Source organism: Sus scrofa, chromosome 1 (assembly GCF_000003025.6).
Source record: "Sus scrofa isolate TJ Tabasco breed Duroc chromosome 1, Sscrofa11.1, whole genome shotgun sequence".
In the NCBI taxonomy this organism is placed as follows: Eukaryota; Metazoa; Chordata; class Mammalia; order Artiodactyla; family Suidae; genus Sus; species Sus scrofa.
In genome coordinates, this window is record NC_010443.5 from 30278697 (window position 1) to 30304730 (window position 26034).

The 26034-nt window shown below is 40.4% G+C and overlaps 1 protein-coding gene across 23 annotated transcripts in view; it reads right to left on the reverse strand.

Moving 5' to 3' along the window:
- The window catches only part of EYA4 (EYA transcriptional coactivator and phosphatase 4), a 314810-nt gene that overhangs the window by 17913 nt on the left and 270863 nt on the right, over positions 1 to 26034 (reverse strand). For all 23 annotated transcript variants that reach the window (XM_013988217.2, XM_021087789.1, XM_021087721.1 and 20 more), the window contains 3 exons: positions 7025 to 7114; positions 281 to 339; positions 13 to 173 (listed from right to left, as the gene is read on the reverse strand). In XM_013988217.2, the coding sequence (XP_013843671.1) occupies positions 13 to 173; positions 281 to 339; positions 7025 to 7114 (310 nt within the window). The remainder of the gene's footprint in view (positions 1 to 12; positions 174 to 280; positions 340 to 7024; positions 7115 to 26034) is intronic.

Consider the following 26034-nt stretch of genomic DNA (forward strand, 5'->3'; position numbering starts at 1 on the left):
AGCCACACATACCTCCCACATTGTTCTTGTAGGTGTTGTATAATTCTTTTACTCTTCTGTAACGAAAAGCCAACTTCCTCATCCAGTCAACCCCTCCTCTTACACCTGTTGGCAAACAAAGGTTTGCACTACTTGCAGCTGCATGGAAGCCATCAGTTGCAAAACTGTAGGTACTGCAACACCCAAAATACATTAAAAAGAAATAAAAGAAATAATTACATGTGCAAAACTTCACAGCTCAATTTCTGTAGGAAAGAACATACTGAAAGGCGTGGCTTACCTTAAATCCTGCCCGTTATCATCAGAGGAAACATCATCTATGTGAACTTGATCACACTCCTGTTAAAAACATTGGAAAAGTTGTTCGAATGATGCCTGGCACCACGTTTGAAGCTTCTGCCATCTTTCCATTTGATCAGGCCATGGCCAGCAGATGGCAGCATTTGCCCATTCATCCCACCCTCTCACGCTGGGAAATGGCACCATTTCTACTCCGTAAAATCTAATCCAGAAGAGGGCTGTAAAAAGGGGCCTGAAAATATACGGCATGTGGCTTTCTTCAGTGTAAACTAAAAAATAATTTTAATCTTAAAATTATTGATAAGGAATTCTCTTTTGAATCTTTACAATAACCATTGGCACTTACATTCTGCCATTTCTGTTGTACATACGTAAGTATGGAAGCAAAGCTTACTGGAAGATACTCAAAACTTCTTTGGTCTGAACACCTTGGGTGGTTACTATGTGAGCAGCAACAACTATTTTATTTTATTTTTTAAATGATTTTTATTTTTTCCATTATAGTTAGTTTACAGTGTTCTGTCAGTTGTCTACTGCACAGCAAAGTGACCCGGTCACACATACATATATACGTTCTTTTTCTCACATTATCCAATAACTATTTGTTGAGCAGCAGCAGACAGGCTTGATGATGACAGTATCCTGTAAGATTTCTATTGACTTCCTGCTTTTTACTGGGCCAGCGATATCATGAAAGAACCATGCTGAGGTTATTTTAAAAGTCTTGGAGTTCCCGTTGTGGCGCAGTGGTTAACAAATCTGACTAGGAACCATGAGGTTGCGGGTTCGACCCCTGCCCTTGCTCAGTGGGTTAAGGATCCGGCGTTGCCTTGAGCTGTGGTGTAGCTTGCAGACACGGCTCGGATCCCGCGTTGCTGTGGCTCTGGCGTAGGCCGATGGCTACAGCTCCGGTTGGACCCCTAGCCTGGGAACATCCATATGCCGTAAGAGCGGCCCAAAGAAATAGCAAAAAGACAAAAAAAAAAAAAAAAAAAAAAAGTCTTGATCTTCAACACAGCAAAAAGCTAATAACCACTGAGGCCAACATTTTTCATTGTAGTTCAAACTGAAGAGAAGAATATTGAAAGTAAAAGAGAACCAAGAATATTGAAAGTAAAAGAGAACCAATGAAGGTTTACTAACTCCAACGTGCTACAAATTCAGAGGAAAATAAACTTTAGGTGCATTCACCCACATAACTGACCTAAGTTGTAGTGTACTCAGAACAAATGGTAGCTTTTCTGGAAAAGAATTCAATTTTTCTTTATTGTTCTAAGAGTACTTTCTATTTTCAAATAATCCGCAAAGTTTCAATGAAAGAGTGCATGATCTGAAGGTGGAATGGTTAGAGCATTTCAACACCTAGTATTTACCAACCTCAGAATAAGTATACTTTAGCTTTTGAGGTCTCTTTGGTTCCCCTCAAATTATTCCGGTCACACTCCTAAAGTCCGACTACATAGATAGTGCTTATCATTCAAAATCAATTTGGAAAAATTATTAAATTTGAAAATACAATGCCAAACTAAAGGCTTCTCAGTTACTATTTATAATCATCAATAGGACCTGGAAATACCTGGTAGCAAAATATTTCATATCTCATCTCCAGCCTTCCACACTTATTATATCCGATCCTGTTGCAGTCTGAGGATAAATCAGTGGGCTCGGATTGCTTTGAAAATATAAAACTTCGTGAGTAGCTCAATCACTACAATTTTAATTCATAACTTGGAAAGCCAACCAGGTTAAGTTTAAAGGTTCATGCGATGTACATTAATTGGGGGTTTAGTGATTTCCGAATAAATATATTCATAAATAAGGAAGGGCCTCAAAAAGTTAATCTGACTGGAAGCCCTCTGACGGGGGTGTTTGGGTCAGCCAGACGTACCCACCCTTAAGGCACAAGCTGGCAGAAAGTAACCACTCAACAATTCTTTTTGAATAAATGGCAGAAATCTAAACAAAGGTGGTGCATGACAGAACTACCACAATCATTTAAATTTTCTAACACAAAGTTATGGTGATATAAAACAATACCACTGTAGGTAAGGACTGTACGAAGGTATTTATATCCAGTGAAAGACAGGGAAAAGAGTGCAGAGTATGAGGCGAGGCTTCAGGACAGACATTTAGTTACAGTCCTCGTCATTACGACCGAGTATTTATTGAAAGGCGCACAGCCCAAACTTCAACCAAAGAGGCATTATGCGTCCAGAAAATTCTCAGGGAAAAGTACTGCATGTGACCTGAGTAGCTTCTGAATTGGGCTCTAAAAGAGAGGGTGAAGAGATATTTAACCAGTTAGCATGAAAGTTGGAAATAAACGTTCTTCTTCCAGAATACCAAGGCAACACAGTAGTTCTAGATGACAAGGGTTCTTTCTTTTTTGAGCTGGTGACATTCATGGTAAGTATGAAGTCCAACTTAAAGCCACTATTGAAATGACATAATGTGAAGCTGCTGATTCCAATGAGGTTCTGAAATCTTTCACCATGTAAATAATTTCATAACTCTCTTTTATAATAACCTAATGATATTAAGTGAGTGATTCTTGTGAATTACACTGGTAATTAGAAGTAATTTCTATATTTAATATCCTCGTATTCTAATTTTTAGCTAAGTTTCTCTGACATTTCCAGTATTAACTCAAGTGATTCATTGGTACAGTTTGCCCCCATATGTATGTTTTACCCCTGAGGACAGCAGTTCTTTCAAACTTATCGGACCATGAGTTCCATATTTGAAGTTATGTTTGAGGTTTTTCCAAATGGAACTTCTCTTTAAATTTATGCCTAGTTAACTATGCTTGTTGACTCTGGACCCTTGCCTGAGGATTACAGACCAGTGAAAGAAACCTGAACTTCGATCATTTACATTTTTAGAAAACTCTAAATAATTGTTCTTCAATCAGCTTTCACTCAGAGGAACTTTGCAAGCATCATTTTGACCAAAACGAAAATATTAAAAACAATATAAGTGTAATGTTTTGGCTTTAACAAATTTCAGTGTAAAAACTTAAACATTTGAAATAATCCTGATGCTTAAAATCTTTGTTTTATAAGGTGACTGCAAATTTGTCACTGATCTTTATCAGTTTTAATCCACAGAAGTCTTCTCTCACTGTGGTGTGGCCCAAACTCCCTGGTGCTTTCTTCTCTGGAAGTTATTTTAGCTGAAATAACATTGTATTTAAACGGAGAGCACTCACTTCTTAGGGGCAGTGATGTGAGCATTTGCCTTCTCTTGCAGTTGGACAGGATGTAGTGAAGTGTCTATTAAAAGGATTTCAATTTGTAACTTTTAAGGAATTATGTGAGAACAGCTGCCACTACATGTGTTGCAATATCTATTGAAGGATTTGAGTCTCAAATTAGATTTTAGGTTAAGAAAAGGAACCCTGAGAGATTTAAGTACACGAAGGAAAAAAACCCATAATAGGCTTTTGATGAAGTTACCCTCTTGATGAATTCTCTTTTGTCAGGAGAAGCAGACATAGCTTAATACTAGTTATGAAGCTCATGATAATTACTGTTTGTAAAAGGTTTACAGAGCTAAAAAACTAGAAGAAAGTAAAGTTTCAAAATCAGATGCAGAGGAGGTGGGCATGTATGTAACCGTACTTAATGATTTTGAGAGCTACTGGTTTTTTGTGTGTTTTTTTTTTTTTTTTTTTTTTTGTCTTTTTAGGGCCACACCTGCGGTATATGGAGGTCCCCAGGCTAGGGGTCGAATCAGAGATACAGCTGCAGGTCTACACCACAGCCACAGCAATGCCAGATCCGAGCTGCGTCTCTGACCTATGCCACAGCTCTCGGCAACTGGATCCTTAAGCTACTGAGCAAGGCCAGGGATTGAACTTGTGTCCTCACAGATACTAGCTGGATTTGTTTCCGCTGAGCTACGACAGGAACTCCTAGAGCTACTGTTTTTTCATTTTTATTATTTATTTATGTATTTATTCAAATAAATGACCAAACTCACAGCATATGGAAGTTCCTAGGCAGGGGTTGCATCTGAGCTACAGCTGCAGCCACCGCTGCATCCTTTAACCCACTGTGCCCGGACAGGGATCAAACCCGCCTCTGCAACAACCCAAGCTGCTACAGCCAGATTCTTAATCCGCTTCACTGCAGTGGGAATTCTGACAGCTACTGTTTAGATTTTATTAGTTTTAATGTTTGTTTATCTCACTCAGTTAGTATAAGCCTTTGAGTTTCCTTGGGCACTTCACCTGGATGTGTATGCATGAGTGTGTGTGCATGTATGAGAATTCAGTCAATTTCTACTTAGAGACTAAATCACTTCACTGATTCAGTAACGTATTGTTGGATACTAAGTTTTAGTCAGATGGAATTTTTATCATGTTCTAAAACGCAGCTAAAAAGCTATAATCATAGAAGAGAAAGTCAATACCAGTATTTTCTCAGTTTCTATTCCTACCAGAGATCCTGCTGGGTATTTTAAAGATACATTTTATATAGTATCTAATCCAAAATAAAAATTCTTAAAGTGCCATAGCTGACCACATGTTTCTGATGTGCCAATATTCATGTCGAACTTGCTAAAGGTATATTCAAATTCATCATGTGCTACTTTCACTTTCTCACTTTTGTGTTGTTAGAGGTTGGGTGGTAAATTTATTCCATCTGGCTTCTAATGTGCCACTAAAAAAGCTAAAGGATCATTTATTCCATTTATTTCTAGTAAAAAAATAATAAATGGCATGAAATAAAAACTATAAAACTTGGATAAAACCATATAAAACTACTTTTCTGGGTGTTTTACAGGTTTGAGAGGACTAATAACCTTCGAATTCTTTTTAGAATGAAACTCATCCATCTTACCCAACAGAAAAACTAACCTACACAGTTATCACCATACGTGTATAAAAAATTCAAGTTCCCAAGAGGTTAAGGTGTGTTTCCTGTTATCATGTACATACAAAATCATTCTATACACTAGACAGTAATAAGCAGCAGGATTAATTTAAATCAGGTTTTAGAATAGTGATTATTTCTTATTATCGAAAAGCTGGAAGACTTGCCCAAGAATATTGATCTTTCACAATGTCTATTAAAGAAAGAAAAAAAAAACCCTTTCAACAGAATTGAAATTTTTTTTTTTTTTTTTTTTTTTTTTTTTTTTTTTTTTTTTTTTTTTTTTGTCTTTTTGCTAATTTCTTTGGCGCTCCGCGCACATGAGGCTCCAGCAGGGTCGAATCGAGCTGTAGCCACGCCTACGCCAGACCACAGCAACGTGGATCCGAGCCGAGTCTGCAACCTACACCACAGCCACGCAACGCCAGATCGTTAACCACTGAGCAAGGCAGGACCGAACCGCAACCCATGTTCCTAGTCGGATCGCCAACCACTGCGCCACGACGGGAACTCCGAAATTATTATCTAGTAAAAACAGTGACTCACTGCAGAGAGAACAAGAAAGAAAATGCTATTACACAGATTTCCAGCACATACATCTATGGGATATACGAGCACATGTTTTACTCATGTCTCAAATGTAACTAAGATTGAATTTAAGACCTTATCAATTGAAAAAATGTATTTAAGATGCTGACTGACTTGGCTTATCTTCCTCCCACATGTCTGTACATTTCAGCATGGTATAGGGGCAGAGTATGGGTTCTAGAGTCATACAGACTTCAGAGTTTCAATTCCCAGTTGGACTACCTAACAGGTAACCACAGATGGGATTTTTATGCTGCTGGACCTTACAGCTCCTTCTCTACAAAAATAACGTGATAAACATATTTCTTCCAAAAGGTTATTAATTAGTGGAAAGCCCAATATAAAATATCAAGCACAAGGTGCGGATTCAGTAATAATAATCTCCATCTTCATTCATGTGATCGTAGATAAACCCTTTAATTTCACTGTGAAACCGTGAGATAAAAAATTAATTTGAATGGATCATTTAAAAAGAAGAAAGAGAAATCTCTTTCATAGTTGTGCTTGATAGTTCTTCCCCGTGCCCAAACTACTCAGTTATTTCAAATTGTATCATCTGAATGCCTAGCACTCAGTAATTATATACTTAATTTCAGTACTTATTCAGCTATCTAGAGGTTTCTTAGGTTCTTTCATTTTTTTGTTACTGCTTTTGCTTTCTCTTCATCTGAGGTTAGATATGGAAAGATAAATTATGAAAAAAAGAGAAAATAAATGCAACAAACCAGTCAGAAGTGCTATATAAATAGTTCTCCATGGTTTTATTCAGAAGAGGAGGAAATGAGGAATGATAATGTCTAGAATTAGGTTTCAGATTATCTATAAAATGTAATGATCCATGTTAGCACCAGGAACAGTATCTGTGACCACTGTGCAGTAATTAACCTGAATTGCATCCTGCTTAGTAACCTGGAAAAGCTAATACTGTTTCAAAAGGTGGAATGGGTTGTGGTTGAGACACTAAAAGGACTGGGAGCTGAGGACAGGGGTGTATGGCACGGGATAGCAAAGCAGACCTTCTTCTTCTTGGGGACATTCTTTGCTCTAAATATGTGCCGGTACATATGCATCATTCAAAACACAATTTAGCTCTAATTTCTATTTGCATATACAATGTTTCCCCTTGACAAGAACTTTACTGTTCTCTTGAGCTAAATTTCTATCTTTTTGTTTGTTTTTTGAGGTTACCTGCCTCTATAGAAACCATATAAGAGTTTTAAGAGTTGGAGACAACTATTCTTACCTTTGAAAATTCTTACCTCTAAATCATTAAAAAATAAGTGGGTATCAGCAAGATTAAAAATCATCTCTTCCATTCGGAGTCCAAGGGTTACAGCCATGGGAGGATCCTGAAAAGGAAAGACACATATAATGAAGGAACGTTTCAGTAACCAGCATTATTATTAAAAATATTTCAAGTGCAAGTGGATTAGGGGGTACAGGTGGAGAGGCTGTATGGATTTTTAATCTAAGATTCAAAAGATTTCCCAATTATCAGAAAGGAGTCTTTCTAGAGGCTTATCTAAAATGTATGAAACATACTGATACATCTGTGAATTTACAGGAATTTATATGCATGGAAAGATGACTTGGATACATTTTCACGTAAAACTATAGATTCATGAGAGGAGGAGGAGGAAGATAGCAAGCTAGTTCGCAGGACTCAGTTTACATATACTCCATGGGAAGTCCTTTGAGAAAGGTACTTGGAGGGGACACTCTTAAAAAGACCTTCTTTTAAGAATGACAACAAATAAGAAGTAGAAAAGACATAAAAGTAGACCCTGCATGTTTGTAGGACCTGAGCAGGCAATGTTTTCTGGAGGTGGGTCAGGAAGAGCTGGTAGAGCGTGGTGGAACCACAACTTCATTATTAATTGCCCTCTGATCAACAGGCAATATTTATCTGAATATATGTATAGTATGCTCTGAGCTGCACTTGACTAGAGATGAAGAGTAAAGGGTGGAGGATGAAAAGGAGCATTAATTCAGTAAATGGAACATAGGAATATATAAATATAAAACATATACATCTAGAAGTTTAATGAAAGGGGATTAGTAAAAAACTCAAAGTGTCAATTTTTGTTTAGAGACACTAAGAGATTACACAGCAGCAAGGTGCCAAGAATCAAGACCAGAGTTGGTACCTTAACCATAATTCACTACAGTTGAAAGCCTGGCATATAGAGGTGTTAAGACTTGATTTTTAAAAGTGAGGACAGTTTAGGGCTAGGGCTAGGGAAATAATTTATGCACAAACCTTGTGTTTAAAACGACCAAAGCTGAAATGATTTCTAAAGCAGAACTGCTCTAGATGTGACTCTGGAGAAGAGAAGATAGAATATCTGAAAGGGACGAATCCTCAGAATTCGAGGCCAGAATGGACGTTAGCAAGGAGAAGAAAATGGTTTCAAATAAAGCTGACAAGTCTACAAGGATACTATTAGTTTTGGCTGAGAAGTTATTTTGGAAGACCTTAGAGGGTGATTTGGGTTGAGTGGCTGGGCCAGGAGCCAGAGTGTAGAGATTTGAGGAGAGAGAACCAAACGTTGTATTTTCAATGTTTTAATAAGTGGCATTTCAAGAAATGTATTTAAATTTGGGGAAATGAAATGCTAACTTTATCTCCATTTATGATAAGAACATGCAACCTGGGTCAGCCAAGTAGCATTCATTAACACCCCCAAGCTTACTCCACTTAGCAAGTACAAGACCTCCATTTCACACCTAGACTGCAACAATCAAATTTTTTCCTCTGTACTTCCATAGTGCCTGTGGGGTCAGGGGGGACCCTAGAGTGTACACATATTTAGAGTGTTCAGCCTCATATTCTACAGGGAAGAAAACCTTGAGAATAGGAACTGAGTGCTGAGAAAGAAAGAAGTCGCTGAGATCTTGAACAAGGCTAAGACTTGCTGTGGGGAAGATGAAGAGAGGATACCCATAGTATGTTGGGTGTCAACATCATTTTCTAACTGTTTACGTTTCTTTCTTGGGGATTTCTGCGGGTTTCATAGCTAGACCTTCTCTCTTTTCCAAAACAGAGATTCATTGTTCACACATTTGAAGGCATCTCGGTATTGAGTCCCTTGGTCAATATGACTGTGTGGCTAGATTCATCTGTCTTCCAGTGACAGCATCGTTTGGAGCAGCATAACCAAAGACCGAATAAGTTCCATTTTCCCCAACATATATTCATTCCTCCAACAAAGATTCAAAAATAAGAACAAAAATATGAATTGCCCATTTTGTGTCTCAAGGCATTTTGGAACTCAGAGGGATCTCTTGCCGTTTCCTTCAATTATAAAATTCTTTTTTCTTATTTCCTTTTTTTGTCATGCCGAGCCCACAGCATGTGGAAGTTCTAGGGCCAGGGATCAAACCCTCTCCACAGCAGCATCCCAAGCCACAGCAGTGACAACACTGGATCCTTAACCAACTCAGCTACCGGGGAACTCCTCTTATTTCTTTTTGTTGTAATGTTTATGTAGCTGTTGTTGAAAGAAAATCCCTGAAGGTAAATTTTTTTAAAAAATATACATTTGTCTTTTTTTCTGTAAAAGAAATCCTATTTCTAGTCTCTCTCTCGTTACAGAGGGTCGTGTGTGTGTGTGTGTGTGTGTGTGTGTGTGTGTGCGTGAACAGGACGAGGACACAGAAAACTAGTAAATATTCTGTCTAGTCATGGGACCATGAACAAAAAGTCTACAGAAATATCATGAAAAATCAAATGTAATTATAGCATGAAAACATATAATTCCATTAGTGACGCTCTATGCTTTTGAGGAATGTTCACTGATGCAAGACAATAAAACCGAGCTTCACGGGACTCCGTTATGTTTCTGATGATTACTGCCCTCAAGACATATATTTCAGATGGGGGTTCAGAAATGCCTTACATAAGAAGTTTTCCTTCTGGGGACTGGATTGGTTAAAACCTTATCCTACAATTTGCCAATTTTTCTTTTGTAAGTTTTAAATAAAATTCTTACATTTCTCATGTTCATGCCTCACATTCTTTGCATTTACAGATCAGATTTATGGGGATGGGCAAAAACATACTGCTCCTCTTTGATTATTACTTTCATTGATGCCATGCTTCCGTAGGCGGTAACTCTCTACGCTACCCAAGCAGCGATAGGAAAAATCCATGAAAAATGCATTTTGTGCATCTGATAGGCATGCAAATAAATATAATTTTAAAAAAAAACCAACAAGACTCCTCTACCAAGTCAGCAGAGTGTATGGGATGATGAAAACTCTATCTGAGCACTTCAGGGGAATGCAATCCCGAAGGCAGGGAGGGGTGTTCCTTTGTTTTTCGAGCTGTGACGATTCCATACCACACACTCTCCTAGAGCCAGAACTTGGTGAGAAGCGTTTTGGCAAAACATCATTTGTTCACTGGGAAAGTTTCAGGTTGGTGTTTGCCGGAGTGTGCACTAGCTGTATTTTACTGAGGTTTCCAGAGAGCAAGGCTCGTTGAAAAGGAGGTGTTTCATCAGCTCTGCCAAAGGCTTGGCACTGAAGGGCTAGGGATAGCCATGCCACAAGCCAAGGAAAACCATGCCTGTAAGAGGTGGTGATTTTGTTTCTAAGGGAATGTTGAGTGAGGGCTTACTTTCAAATATCTGATTTTACTTTTTTTTCCTCCCAGCCTACTAAGTCACTGGGACTGCTAATTCTAGGTAAGCAGATTCCAGTCTACTATTTTTCCAGCTATAGGACCTGCAGATGTAAGAATCCAAGAGAGATGAGTAGGGACTTGGTGGGGGCAGCCTTAGCAAGGTCGCTGTAATGCTGGGCACCCTCCGCCTTGCCAGAGTGCGGGGCCAGAGCTCCAGAGCCTGCAATCCCATGGTTTTATCAGGCATTTGAGAGTTAAACATACTCCTGGATGGAACCCAAGTTTTATACAGAGATGTTTGCTCGTTTTCATTAGATGTTTGTAGAATTATGGGCACCTTATGAATCAAGAGTTACTGCCTCTTTTTCAGTTTGACCCTAGTGAGTGTTGAGTTTAGGGTCTGAAATGAAGTGATGGTGAAAACTTGGATAGAGGGGAAAAGTGGGATAATAAAGGCACTAACAGGGTTTTGTGGAAGCTCTGATGCACATTATACATGCGTAACAGTTCCAATAGGTTCAAAGTGTCTACAGCAGAGTTTTATATGGGGCAAGCTGGAGTTCTGCCAATTTAAATTTACTCTGTGTACTGCTCTACGAAAATACTGAAACTATTCCCAAGACATCTGTTGGAGAGAGAGAGAAAAAGGAGAGAGAGCAGAGAGAGAGAGAGAAGGGGAAAGAGGGCGAGAGAAAGAGGGAGACAGGGAGAGAGAGAGGGAGAGAGAAGAAGAGAGAGGGAGAGACAGAGGGGATGAAGAAAGTGACTAACTCTCCTGGCCCTTAAATGTGTGATTCTAAGCCGGATGTGACCAGTGTATAACCAACTCAGGATCAAGGGCAGCACTTCTCTGTATCAAAATACTAACGCCTATTAGCCATGTTAGCACAGAGCATAAATTGGAGCCAGACTGTCTGCCTATGGGCCTCTGCCCTGCACTGGGCCATCAGCTGGAATTCCTCCTCCTCTAGGGACACACTGTAAAAATATCTCAGGAGAGGCAGCAACTATGTATTTTTAAAGAAATGGGGGACTTTTTTTTTTAAGACCTCAAGCTCTTGGAACAGTTACTCCCTTGGGACCTGCAGCTTATTTGTAGACGGGGTGCAGGCAGAGGTGGCAGATGTGCAAGTCCATTAGAAGGAAGACGAACTAGCTCCATGAACCAAGGTGGAGATGGCTAGTGGGTCTGTTAGGATCCATAAACTCTGGAGAGAAGTGCCATGACATTCCATCACCAATCAGAAGGGAAGGTTTACAGTTGCGTTGTTTGTGTATAGTGGGCAGGCAGTGGGCTTAAGCGCTCTCAGAAGGAACTGAGGGATGGTTTCCGGAACATCCATGTATTTAGCACAAATTTACCGAGTGTCTACTACATGTCAGACATGCTCAAATTCTGGGCAGAGAGCAGAGAATTAAATAAATAAGCAATGTCCCTGCCCTGATGGGGTTTATATTATTACTGGACGAGCCATCTGAGAAACACATGGATGAAAAACCAAGTAAATATGCAGTTCTCCAGGTGATGAAAAAAAAATGAGTCCGCAGACGGAAGGCGCTGGGGATGGGTGATGAGGACTCATTTGAAGAAAGTGCAGGGAAGGCCTTTTGCAGGAGCTGGTAAGTTGAAGATGAGAGACCAGAGAAAAGGGAGGGGCCTGGCCATGCACAGACGTGAGCATGTGCAGAGGGGAGCATGTGCTGGTGTGTTCTGGATGGTGTGAGGTAGAGCCACCCAGATCGGGGACATGACATGGAGCAGGGACTTAAGAAAGCGTGAGTGTTCAACTGGGTCAAACGCAGATGAAGGTCAGATAAACCAAGAATTTGGCACGAAGGTCAGCTCGCAGACAGTTACCGGACCAGCGAGCTAGGAAAAGAGGGCAGCAAGTGGAAAATGGTTCAAGGGGCTTCTCTGGTGATGGAACATGTAAAATAGTGATGGGGACAAGCCAGAAAAGTGGGACGCTGGGGACTCAGGGGTGAAGGAGGTCTTTTCAGGAGGAGATTCACTGGGTAAGTGAGAGGGCCTGGACCCAGGGCATGATTGGGGGTGCAGCAAGCAGTCAGAGAATTTGGTTATGGTGCAATGATAAAGTAATTCCTTCAGTTTGCTTTTATTCTTTTCTGAAAGTGATGGAAGAAGAGTTTTGTGTGGAATGGAGAGGGGGCTTTGAAGGGGTGAGGGGAGAGAAGACTTGAAATAATTGGCTGGAAGAGTTAACCCAGGGGCGCTGGGACCCAGCTGAGATTTGCGGCCATATTCAGCTGCTGAGGTACAGGTAGAACGTTGGACAGGTGTTTTTTGTTTGTTTGTTTGTTTTCCCCAAAGTGAGTCTGACAGAAAAAAAAGAAGGATAAAGATGATAAGGCTTTATGCCAAACTGGGGAGTAGTGACATCCAGGGCTGAGATGATGATGTTTAAGGCAGAGGCTCTCAAACGTGACCACACATGAGAAACACCTGGAAAGCTTTTAAAAATCCTGCTTCCCAGGCCACACTCCATGCCAATTAAATCCAGTTCTCTGAGGTAGGGCTCATGCATCAGTGATTTCAAAGCTCTCCAGTGATTCCAATGCACACAGGGCAGAGAACTGGCAGATTCAGAACTTGTGACTCAAAGTGTGACGCAGGGACCAGCAGCACTGGCATCAACTGAGAGCTTGTTAGAAAGGTAGCATCGCAGACTCCACCCCAGAGATCGACAGAAGCAGAATCTATTGTTTGACAAAATTGCCAGGTGAGGTATATGCATGTTAATATTTTAAAAACACTGGTCTAAGCACACTCCTAAAGGTTGGGGACAGTTGGGGAAGACCAGAAATGGCATGACTTTCTTGTTTCCCAGGAGTTAAGCCTCTGAGATACTTCCAAGAGACTCTAAGATTTGCATCAATCTGATTACTGAGTAGAACGGTGACTAGTATAATTTCTTAGGAATTGGGCTCTCCTAGAAATAGCTTATAGTTATGAGGAAGGGCCCACTGCCTCACCTTCACCTCCCTAGAGATCACCTGTGGACTTAACTTCAGGGGCCAACTGATCCAAGGTGCCTCTTTTCTTAGTCATGTAGCCACCAACCTTCTAGGAAGCTGGTAAAGGTGAAAAACTAGCACATTTTTGCTCTAGATTAAAAGGGTTTTGTTCAAAATCCAAGTGTTTGATGCAAGCATCATAACTGCAATGAAACAGTAGTCAATGTTAAGTAATCAGAAGCCACGAAAGGGACACCTCACAGCGTCCCTACCACTACCAGCCTCTACTGTTTCAATGAGAAGAGAATCCAGGAGTTCCCATTATGGCGCAGTGGTTAGCAAATCCGACTAGGAACCATGAGGTTGCAGGTTCGATCCCTGGCCTTACTAAGTGGGTTAAGGATCCAGCGTTGCCGTGAGCTGTGGTGCAGGTTGCAGACGTGGCTTGGATCCCACGTTGCTGTGGCTCTGGTGTAGGCTGGTGGCTACAGTTCCGATTGGACCCCTAGCCTGGGAACCTCCATATGTCGCGGGAGCGGCCCAAGAAATGGCAAAAAAAAAAGAAGAGAATCCAATGAATAAAGCTCACCCACACTTATTAAACTAATAATGGATTAAATACACTTCAAGGGGGAATTACAGCAGTAGTAATATGCGACAACTATAGTTGCTATGCTGTACTATTGCTATCGTTGAGACTTTGGATTAATGGAACTTTCTTCTAGCTCATCATATGTCATAACTATCTTTAAATATAAAAATAGTACTATGTTTATACTATACAATATATAATAGCAGCATAGCAACAGATGGAAAGGTGAATGTCAGGAGTATGGTGCGAATGACCATGGGAGGGTGAGCTAGAAAGCACCTGAGTGACAGAGAAGTGGTAGGACAGAGATGGCAAATGAACACACACCCAACTGAGCCCTCAGGACCCAGAGAAGGGCGAGCAGTATGTCAGAGGAAGGCTCCGGAAAAGAGAGGTGAGGCATGAATTGAGAAAAATAAGAGGTGATGATATTAAGGGAAGTTAATCATCTGATCTGCCCCCTCCAACTCCTAAAATGTGAGACGGAACCTTCATAATCTGAGGACAAAGACTGAGACTGAAACTTCACGGGAGGCCATTATTCAAGGTGCCTCCAGAAGTCTGTGTTTCTAAGAAACTAATTACCATGTATCTTTCTCATATATTCAAGTTTCATTGTCTCTCAATCTTCCTATGAGAGTCTCCAGAAACACCAGTCTTGTTCAACATTACTTTTATACACATTTGTACAGCTGACCCTTGAACAACATAGGTCTGAACAACGTGGGTCCATTTACACGTAGAATTTTTTTCAATAACTGTACTGGAGCATTTTTTTGGAGATTTGCAGCAATTTGAAAAAACTTGCAGACCAACCACAAGCCTAGAAGTACTGAAAAAAATTTGTTTAATTTTAGGTTAGTCATAAATGCATAAAATATATGTAAAAACTAGTCTGTTGTTTAATACCATAAAATATACACAAACCTATTATAAAAAGTTAAAAGTTACTGAAACTTATGCCCACATTTATAGACTGTTCATGGCACCATTCACAGTCAAGAGAAATATAAGCAAGCATAATGATGCATATTAAATCATAATTTCAAGGGAATTCCCATTTGGCTCAGCAGCAAGGAGCCCAACTAGTAACCATGAGGATGCAGGTTCGATCCCTGGCCTCACTCAGTGGGTTAAGGATCTGGCATTGCCGTGGGCTGTGGTGCAGGTCACAGACGCAGTTTGGATCCCATGTTTCTGCGGCTGTGGTGTAGGCCGACAGCTGCAGCTCCGATTTGACCCCTAGCCAGGGAACTTCCGTATGCTGCAGGTGCGGCCCTAAAGAAAAGCAAAAAAGAAATTATAATTTCAAAAAATTACTACAGTCCATACTGCACTCCTGTAATAATTTCATATTCACCTCCTGTTACTATTTAGGTGAGCTTGAGTGTTGCCAGTATCTGCTTACAATGCTGAGTGATGTTTATTGTCTCATTGTGAGCCGTTCATCTCATGTGAAAATTGCATATTGCAATAAAAAGTGATTTCTTGACGTTCTGGGGTATTCTGAATTGTGTTTACTGCAATATCATAAACCTTAAATAACACCAGGGGACCCATGTGAAGTGCTCCTCTTGATGCTGGAAGTGCTCCCGAGAAGCAGAGAAGTCATGATATGACAAAGAAAAAGCTGAATTGCTTGATATGCACCACAGATTGAAGTCTGCGGCTATGGTTGCCCACCATCTCAATATAAATAAATCCAACATTAGAACCACTGTAAGAAAGAAAAGAAAATCCATGAAACCATTACTGCAGCTATACTAGCAGGCTTGAAAACCTTGGGCCTTTTTGAGAAATACCTTTTTATCTCATCTGAAAAATCCAGCTTTGATGTGGGTGCAGGATTGCTACAAGAAAGGCATACCTATAGACTCTATGATTTGAGAAAAAGTGAGGTCGTGCTATGACAAATTAAAGCAAAAAGAAGGTGAAGGAGCTAAATCTGGAGAATTTAATGCCAGCAAAGGCCGGCTAGATAATTTTAGGAAGAGGGGTGGCTTTTAAAATGTCAAGATGGAGTTCCTGCTGTGGCACAACGGGATTGGCAGCATCCTGCAGTGCCAGGACACAGGTTTGATCCCTGGCCCGGCACAGTGAGTTAAAGGATCCAGCATTGCCACAGCTGTGGAGTAGGTTGCAAATGCACCTCAGGTCTGATCCCTGACTAAAAAACAAAATTCAAGGTAATGAGAGGCAGCAGACGAGTTCACTGATGCCATTAAGAAATTCATTGAGGAGAAAAGGTATCTACCTGGACAGGTTTTTACTGTAATGACGGTGCACTATTCTTGAAAAAAAATGCCACAAAGAACATTTGTTAGGAAGGAAGAAAAGCAAGCACCAGTATGTAAGGCAGGAAGGAATAGGCTCACTCTACTGTTTTGCCCAAACGCAGTCAGGTTTAAGATCAGGACTGCCCTTAGCTATAAGGCTGCTAACCCCCTCCTTTGAAGGGAAAGGATAAATATCTGTCTTTCGATAGTATGATAAGAAGGCCTGGACAATGAGGAACTTCTTCCCAACTGGTTCTATTGATGCTTTGTCCCTGAAGTCAGGAGGTACCTTGTTAGGGAGGGATTGCCTTTTAAAGGTCTATGATATTGGTCAATGCCTCTGGCCACCCAGAACCCCATAAGTTCAACACTGAAGGTGCTAACATGGTCTACTTGCCCTTAAACACAACATCTTTAATTCAACCTTTAGATCAAGGAATCCTAAGGACCTTTAAGGCCCATCATACATGGTACTCTATGGAAAGGACTGTCAATGCTGTGGGAAAAAACCCCGACAGAGAGAACATCATGAAAATCTGAAAGATTGCGCCATTAAAAATGCCATCGTTGATTGACCCTGTCAATTTCTGCTGTACAGCAAAGTGACCCATACTCTTTCTCACATCATCCTCCATCATGATAGAAAAAATAATAATCTTTTAAAAAAGAAAATGTTATCATTGGTATAGAAAAAAAGCCCTGAAAGCCATCATGCCAGAAACAACAAATTCCTGCTAAAGAACACGTGTCTATATATTGTAGCTGACTTCACAGGATTTAGGATAGAGGCAATGAAAAAATCCTGGAAAAAAGAAGATGTGGTACATATAAACAATGGAATATTACTCAGCCATTAAAAAGAATGCTGTTTGCAGCAACATGGATGGACCTAGAAACTATTATATTAAGTGAAGTGAGTCAGACAGTGAAAGACAAACATCATATGGTATCACCTATATGTGGAATCTAAAAACAAAAAGGATATAAATGATCTTATTTGCAGAACAGAAAGAGACTTTGAAAAACTTATGGTTATCAAAGGGATGGGGTGGAGATGGAAGGGATAGATGGGGGTTTGGATTGGCATGTGTACACTGAGATATATAGTACAATTGGCCAAAGGGGACCTGCTATAGCTCAGAGAACTCCACCCAGTATTCTGTGATAATCTATGAGGGAAAAGAATCGGAGGGAATGGATATGTGTGTGTGTATACTCACACACACACACCACACACACACACACACACACGACTGGGTCACTTTGTCATACAGCAGAAATTATCATAGCCTTGTAAATTAACCATACTTCAATAAAACTTAAATATCAATTCATTAATTAAAAACAAAAAACCAAAAAAGATAAAATCATGGAATAGATTGTGGCTATGGCAAAAAAAAAAATGTTAGGGGTAAGGGTTTCAAGATACAGATCATGGAGAAATTCAAGAGACACCACACCAGAGGAGTTAACAGGACAAGATGATAGAGATGAGTGCTTCCAAACCAGTGCTGGACGAGGAGGAAAAAAGCATTGATTAAGTGGTGCCAGAAAACCAACTGCCCTCTGACAAACTGGCAGAAGTGTTCCAATTATTATCCTTTTGACATGGAGCCTTCTATGATATGGGCCCTGACACTAAAGCAAATGGTGGGAGAAAGATTTGGTATCATATAGATAGACACCTTTTTAAAGAAATGAAAAAGCACAAGGCAGACAAATTACCATGTATTTCTGTAGTTACACAGAGTGTGCCTGCCCCCCTCCCTGCCTCCGCTTCCACCTGCTCCACGTCTTCTGCCTCTGCCACCTCTGAGAGAGCAAGACCAGCCTTCCTTTCCCTCCTCCTCCTCCTCCTCCTCGGCCTCCTCAGCTTGAAAACCTTTAGGATGATCCGCTTCCACTTAGGAAGGGTGATCATCATGACGTATGGTGACTAAACTGATCCACGGTGCATGTGTGGCTCTTTGTGTGAAGCTCTAATAACTGCATAGCAGGAACTTTATGACTCATTTTTGTCTCATCATCATTGCCTAGGGATTCATCACATAGAACAGCACATGCAAGACCTGTACTGCAGTGGACAGCCTTACCGAGGCAGGAGGTGAACAAGATATGTGGTATAGAATTAGTAAAGCGTTAGTTTTCTTACTGTTTTATAACTTCACTTTGAAAGAATTATATTACTGTACAGTATGTCCCTCTCTCTAGTAATTGGAGAAACCGTATCAGGGGATTCCGGTCATGGCTCAGTGGTTAACCAGCCTGACTAGTATCCATGAGGACGCGGGTTCGATCCCTGGCCTCGCTCAGTGGGTTCAGGATCCCGCATTGCCAGTGAGCTGTGGTGTAGGTCGCAGGTGCGGCTCAGATCCTGTGTTGCTGTGGCTGTGGTGTAGGTGAGCAGCTACAGCTCTGATTGGACCCGTAGCCTGGGACCCTCCATATGCTGTGAGTGTGGCCCTAGAAAGACAAAAGACAAAAAAAATAAACTGTGTATCAGCCTATCATCACAGGTAAGTTTTTTTTTTTAATGTAACGATGTTTCCATTACTGCATTATGAATATGATGTAATACTGTATGCCACAAAATGTTTATAATCTTTCGTTAGTGTATAGGCTAGGCTACTGTGAAGTAATCGTATTAATTATGTTTAGGCTACCATGAAGTAATCATATTGCTGCTTTGTTATCAATACATAAATCAATATGCTTGTAAATAAATATGAATTTTTTCACATTATCTTTTCATTTTTTATGTCTGGTGTTAGTGATCTGTGTAACATCGCCAGTGTTTTGTATCATATAAGACAATATTGTTGTAGGCACTGACAGACAATCTTATAACCCGACAACAAACTTAGCAATATGGATAAAAACAACACTGTAAATGTACTGTCTTTTGTTTATAATGTTCATAATAAGATTTTCTTTTCTCTAGCTTACTTTACTGTAAGAATATAGTATATAATATATCAACATACAAAACACGTGTTAATCAACCGTTTATGTTATTGGGAGGGCTTCCAGTTAACTGTAGGCTATTGGTAATTACGTTTCTAAGGTGTCAAAAGTTATAACCAGATTTTCAACTACATGGGGGGTGGGCATCTCTAAGCCTCGCATTGTTTGCAGGTCAACTGTACTATATTTACACACATACTATTACATACACATACATGCACACAAACACACACATTATGAACAATCATGAAACACACTGAAATTTTTGAGACTTGCAAATACTGAATTCATTCATTTTACATGTACCATGACCACTCTCTTAGATACCGGCTTCTTCTCTACAACACTGAGCAGAATCGCTCACATTATGAGATAAAACAACAGATACATTTCTTTAAACAACATCCAGTTTTCCCCCAATTCAGTTCCTCAACATTTCATATTTCTCTGAAATCAAATAAAATAAGTTATACTTAGTGAATGTTTATTCTCTGGTAGGTAATGTGCTGAACTTTAATGCACTGACTCATTTAACCCTTCTAATCAACTTATTAATTTATTATTCCCCTCATTTTACAGAAAAGGTAATTGAGGTTCATAAAGACCACATAAACTACCCAAGGTCACATGCAGAGTAGGAGGTTAGGCTAGAGTTTAAGCTCAAATCCCTTCTCCCTCCAAACTCAGAAGGCTCCAACCATTACGTCCCGAGTGGGTGGTAACCTGCAGGCCGCCAAAAGAGTGGGCTCCAATCCAAGATCCCAACACTTGATTAATTATAACCCCTTTCTATTAAATCATGCTGCTTTTCCTTAGCTGACATGCATGTAATTCAGTACCTATCTTCACGAGAATCTTACAATTTAAAATCTAGCTAGTGCTATTTCAAAAGTTTTTCCATGTAACTGTGTGTAGATTTTTACTATGAAAGTAACCAACAGTTTTATCCTGATGAACATATTATTTCTTCAGTGCTGCTCTTACATAAGATGTTCTCTAAAATAAGCAGGTAGTATTGGAGTTCCCGTCGTGGCTCAGTGGTTAATGAATCCGACTAGGAACCATGAGGTTGTGGGTTTGATCCCTGGCCTTCTCGGTGGGTTAAGGATCCAGCATTGCCGTGAGCTATGGTGTAGGTCACAGATGTGGCTCGGATCCCAAGTTGCTGTGGCTCTAGCACAGGCCGGCAGCTCCAGCTCCAGTTAGACCCCTAGCCTGGGAACCTCCATATGCCGCAGGTGTGACCCTAGAAAAAGCAAAAAGACAAAAAAAACATAAATAAATAAATAAAATAAAATAAATACATAAAAGAAGCAAGTAGTTTTAGGAGCTTGAATTTCAATTTCACAATACAAGATAACTATTCACTTTTCCTTCAGTCTTTTCCCTGAGTTGGGCTACTTCCTTTGCATCCTTCCAGTGGAATAACTTTAGAGAGTCATGGCCTCATAGCACATGACACATTAATGCTCCAAAATAAATCAAATCCCTAAAGCACAATTTATTTAGCTTCCTTTCCCTCTCCCTCCAACAAAGAGGAATTACTGAAACTTATCAGCTAAAAATAATATATACAATTAATCAGGGAATAGGAATAATCTTCGTAAACTCTAACAGATGATGCATGATTCCTGGACAGGGGCCTGCCAAATTTACAAACTCCTACTTCAGAGTTCTGCGGTGCTGAAAATCATACATGCCAACTGGTGCCCAGCTGCAAAGCCCATCATCAGCTACAAAGAAAGCAGAACGCTCACATCGACCTCCCTCATCTGCCATCATGGTAAATACCCAGGAACAGCGTTGCTTGAAAAGCGCATGATGTGCTGACAACTGAACAGAGTCCAAAAGTGAGCACATATTAAGAAGATCCTTGGAAAATCCCCAGTATTATTTATTTTAAACAGAAGCGGGATTTTTCTAAAGTTTTTTAAAATTCAAATGCACAAGTGAGTACAGAACACTTTATGAGTAAAATGTCATTCTTAGAATATCATGTTCCACGAATTGTATTTTTATAAGGTGGTGGGAAAAAAAACATGAGACCAAAAAAGAGGGACAGGATTAAGAGCAGGTGGAAGAGATGTGGGTGGTGGTTGGCCACACCACTTTCGAGCTGTGTGACATTGTGCCAGTCCCATAGCGTGGGGTGAAAGCGAAGGGGATAATGCGTTTAACAGGACACTTAGCAAAGTGCCAGGCATACAGTAAGAGCTCACAAGCGGTACTTATGCAGTCATTTATTTACAGGGGTTGGGGGTGGAGAAGAAAGAGGAAGAAAGGCAGCTAGGTAGTAAGGTATGGTCACATCAGGACATGACGTTACACCCCCGGCACTTATATTTGCGATCCCAGCTCACTATATTTCAGGCCACTGCAGTACCACTCTGTACAAACACTGACCTTCTGTGCATCTAGAAATTTCTGCCTTTGTCATGTCCCCTTTTGGGAGAAATAGCGTATTAAATTTCTCCAGCATGGGACACAGATGATAGTTTTCAGAGCTGAGTGCCACTTCTATAAATTTACATTACCTCATTTAATCCCTCCAGTAACCCCAGGAAGGAAATGGATTATAATTGTGTTCGGGTGCGGATACAGGCTCGGGTTATGGCTAACTGAAGGCTCATCCAGGCACAGGACCTCCTCCTAACTTCTAGCTGGTGCTCCTTCAGCTGGATTATGGCCTCACAGAAGGTGTTCTGAGCAACCTCCAGGACTCAGGAAACTCTTTTTGGGGTGACTGAGAACAATGGGGGAAGGGGTCGGCTACATGAGGGAAATGGCTATCTCCAGTGCCCCTACTCCTACACTTCACCTAGAGCAGGTCTGCCCTTATCCGTTTCATGTAAAGATGCTCAGGATGATACACTATGTGCATAAAAGATTTGCTGCCTAAAAGAAAATACCTGCAAGTCACTATGTTATATAAAACGTTTATATTCTAAAAATGCACCATGTGGAAACGAGATGGATCTGAGGAATTCAAAGGACTGAAGATATTAATTTTAAGATTAGACAGCTTTTACATGACTCAGAGGTCTTTTTTCCTCCCCCCGCCCCTCTACCGACCCCCGCAGCAATAATGGCCCTGGTCACTTTTGATATTAGCAGTGCAAAGACCTTCTGAATTGTCAACTGATCACCAGAATGACCTCCTTTCAGTCAGTGCTCAAGGTCATTACTTAAGACACTCGAGATCGGAAAGATTAAACATGGTTACAAACAATTTTTAACTGTAAAACATTTCAGAACCTTTAAGATGATAACATGCCCTGGATGACCATAAAATACAAGTATCCCTCAAATTTATTTGGCCATGGGTCCTCCCCCACCCCACAAAGACTACCAATGAACATATTTCAGAACTCATTTTCCCAAGAAAAAACGTTGGGGAAATACTCTATTCTAGCGGTTCCCAGAGCATGGTCCATCAGCTTTATTGGAAATTTATTCAAAAGGCAAAATCTCAGGCCCCACCCCAGTCCCACAACATCAGAAACTCGGCAGCTGGGCAGCAGCCCTCTGTGTTCAACAAAACCTGCAGGTTACTGTGAACTACATTCTAAAGTTCGAGAAGCCCTGTTCTAGTCTAAACCATTCCCACATCTTAAGGACTACACAGCAGTCTCCGAAATGGAGTCCTGGTGTCTGCCCTTGGTCCTCCAAACTCCATTCTCCACACAGCAGCCAATTTTAAACTACTATGTCCCAATGTAGTCTAAATCTTCACAACAGCTTCCACTGGATCTAGACTACATCCCAAATGCCCAGCCATAGACCCCTCCCTGATGCAGCCCCCTGCCTGCTTTTCTGTTTCTACCTTGTGTCACTCTCTCGCTTGTTTACAACCTTCCAGCCACACTACTCCTCTATATTCTGGGAATACTGGAAGGTTGTTCCTGCCTCAGAGCCCTCTGTGTCCTCTGCCTGGAAGGTTCCCTCTGCTCCCCTCTCTCCCTAATCTGCACAGCTAGCTCCTTCCTGTAATTCAGGTCTCAGAATCAATATCACCTCCCAGTCACTCACTCTCTGACCTAGTTTTATTGTCTTCATAGCAGGTACATAATCTGAAATGATTTTCTTTGCTTGTAAGCTCCATGAAAGCAAGAAGCATGCCTGCCTGTGTTAAGTAAATATTTGATAGGTGGATACTGTTTTTCTTGGAGTTCATTTACAGTGTGTGGAAGAGCGGAATCTACCCAATGCCCTCTCTGTCCCCTTCAAATGACCCATGAGCTGCACGTGGTTCTCATGAGCTTCACAAGATGGGCTTGATATAACATCCCTTGTTTAGCTAAAAGGCAACATCAATTTCCTTACTGACATTAAGAAAAACGTCAATGATCAACTTACTTTAAGAAATAATAATTCAGGAGTTCCCATTGTGGCATAGTGGAAACGAATCTGACCAGGAACCATGAGGCTGCAGGTTTGATCCCTGGCCTTGCTCAGTGGGTTAAGGATCTGGCGTTGCTGTGGCTGTGGTGTAGGCCAACGGCTACAGCTCCCATCAGATCCCTAGCCTGGGAACCTCCATATAGCTCCCATCAGATCCCTAGCCTGGGAACCTCCATATTCCGTGGTTGCAGCCCTAAAAAGTAATAATAATAATAATAATAATGTAATAATAATAATAATCAATAAATAAGGTCATCTAAGTTGTTTTTCATGGAATTAAATAAAGGCATTTTAATTTTGATTAGAAAAAAAAATTAGAGCCTAAAAACATGTTCACTTTATTTTTTAAAATTTTCCTGAGTAAACAAACCATTACTCAACATGGTCACCTCCAGCAGGCCCCCTTCCAATAGCAGAGAATAGTATTAAAGACAAAGATTTGTTATGAGAATGACCTGGTTTCCAATATTTGTAATAGTGCTTATCATTTCATGACCTTGATCAAGTTTCTTAAACCCCAATAACCCGGGTTTGCTCATCCACAGAACTTGGACCACAGTAAGATACAGCAGATTAATCATGAAAATTAAGTGGGATAATATTTGTCAAAGTGACTAATAACTGTTATGAATATTTTTTCTTTTTTTGACCACCTCACAGCGTATGGCGTTTCCAGGGCAGGGATCAGATCTGAGCCACAGTTGTGACCTACGCTGCTGCAGCAAGGGAAGGGATTGAACCTGTATCCCAGAGCTCCAGAAACACTGTCGATTCCCCTGCACCACAGTGGCAACTCCACAGTTGTCATTATTTGGAGTGATAATTCCCACCAAGTCTTGTGCTAAACCATTAAACATGTTCTCTTTAATTCTCATTCACTACAGAGAGTATTATTCCCATTTTACAGAAATTGAGACTGAAGATTTAAGTAATTTGCTCAGAGTCAGAAAGCAGTCAGCATCAGCACTGGATTTTCAAAGGGAGGTTTCTCTGACTCAAATGCTCTTGTCCTTAGCCCCCATCCCTACTACTTGAAATCCCAAACACAGGTGCTCTGCACGGTAGGAGCTATAAATGCAGGCTCGGCGTCCCCACACCCTTCCATGGTGCCCCCAATCCTTTTCCTATCATGCATCACCGTGAGGTGCCGATATCTGTCTGCCTGCCACACTCTATTTCACTGGATGTTTCTTAACTTTTTCCTTTTAATGGAAAACCATCCCAATCGTCCAAGAGATGATAACTGGAATTATTCCAACTTAAAGGAGAACACACACAAATGCCGCTACAGGACTTCACTGATTGTCCTTACTCCTTTCAGGACATGTCACTTACATATTATGTCCGTGGAGAATTAATTGTCTATGCAGTGTGAGGTGCTGTAGCAGAAAGGGCCCCAGGACTCTTCTCTGCCACGGACTAGCTGCGTGGCTTTGCATACATTCTGTTCCCTCTCTGAGCATATTTCCTCATCTATAGATCAGGGAGAACAATCCTCCGGTCACAATGATTGTGATGCTTAAGGCCTGGTACGTCGTGGGCATTAAATAAACATTAGTTCCCTTCTTCCCCTCACTCACCCCCACTCTTTCTGCAAACTCTGCTGCTTAAGCCCTTCTAAGGATAGAGAATGTCTCTATTTTCTATTTCAGCAAAGCTTTGTGACAAACCTTTAAAATAATGGCAATTGTGTGAGAAATGAATGCTGCATAACCAGGTGGCCATCCCAGAAGGTGATGGGTTATTTCAGTGATGCCCAACTGGTGAGGGAAGCATGAGAACTTTGCTTTGGAATTGCGTTTAAAGCCATTTTATGATTCACTCAAGAAAAGCAGCTTCGTTATTTGGTGTTCTTTTTTTATGGCTCATCACCTTTCTTTACTTCTTTATTGACACCCCTTCTTATCTGAAATGGAAATCCATGCTCTGTTCTTGGATGGTAGTAACTTTAAGGTATTTTTGACAAAAGAAAACTATAGTTTTCACTAGAGTGACAATTTGACCATGCTCTTTATTGTCTTGGGTTCAAATTATCCTTCTATTTCTAAAGATCAAGGTTACCACAAAAGGATGAAGGTTTGAAGTCAGGAAGTATTTCAAAAATGTAAAAGTAATTCCAAAAGATGAGTTACAACACAGATTTAGCACAACGATGCAACACGGATATTTAGGTATAGCCTCTGATGGTGACTGTTTTGATGGGAACTTTATTTGGATTTATGTGTTCAAGTTAGAATATTTATTTTAAACATATATCTAACATGAAATTTTATACACCAACTTTACTTCAAAAAATAAAATAAAAATTACTGGAACGAGTTCAACAGGATTTACTGTGTATTCCACCATAAGCCAAAATTATTTCAGAAGAAAATGCTTTAGATTACAGTCTGGAAACTTTTTAAACTGTATACTCTATCCGTAATAGAATTC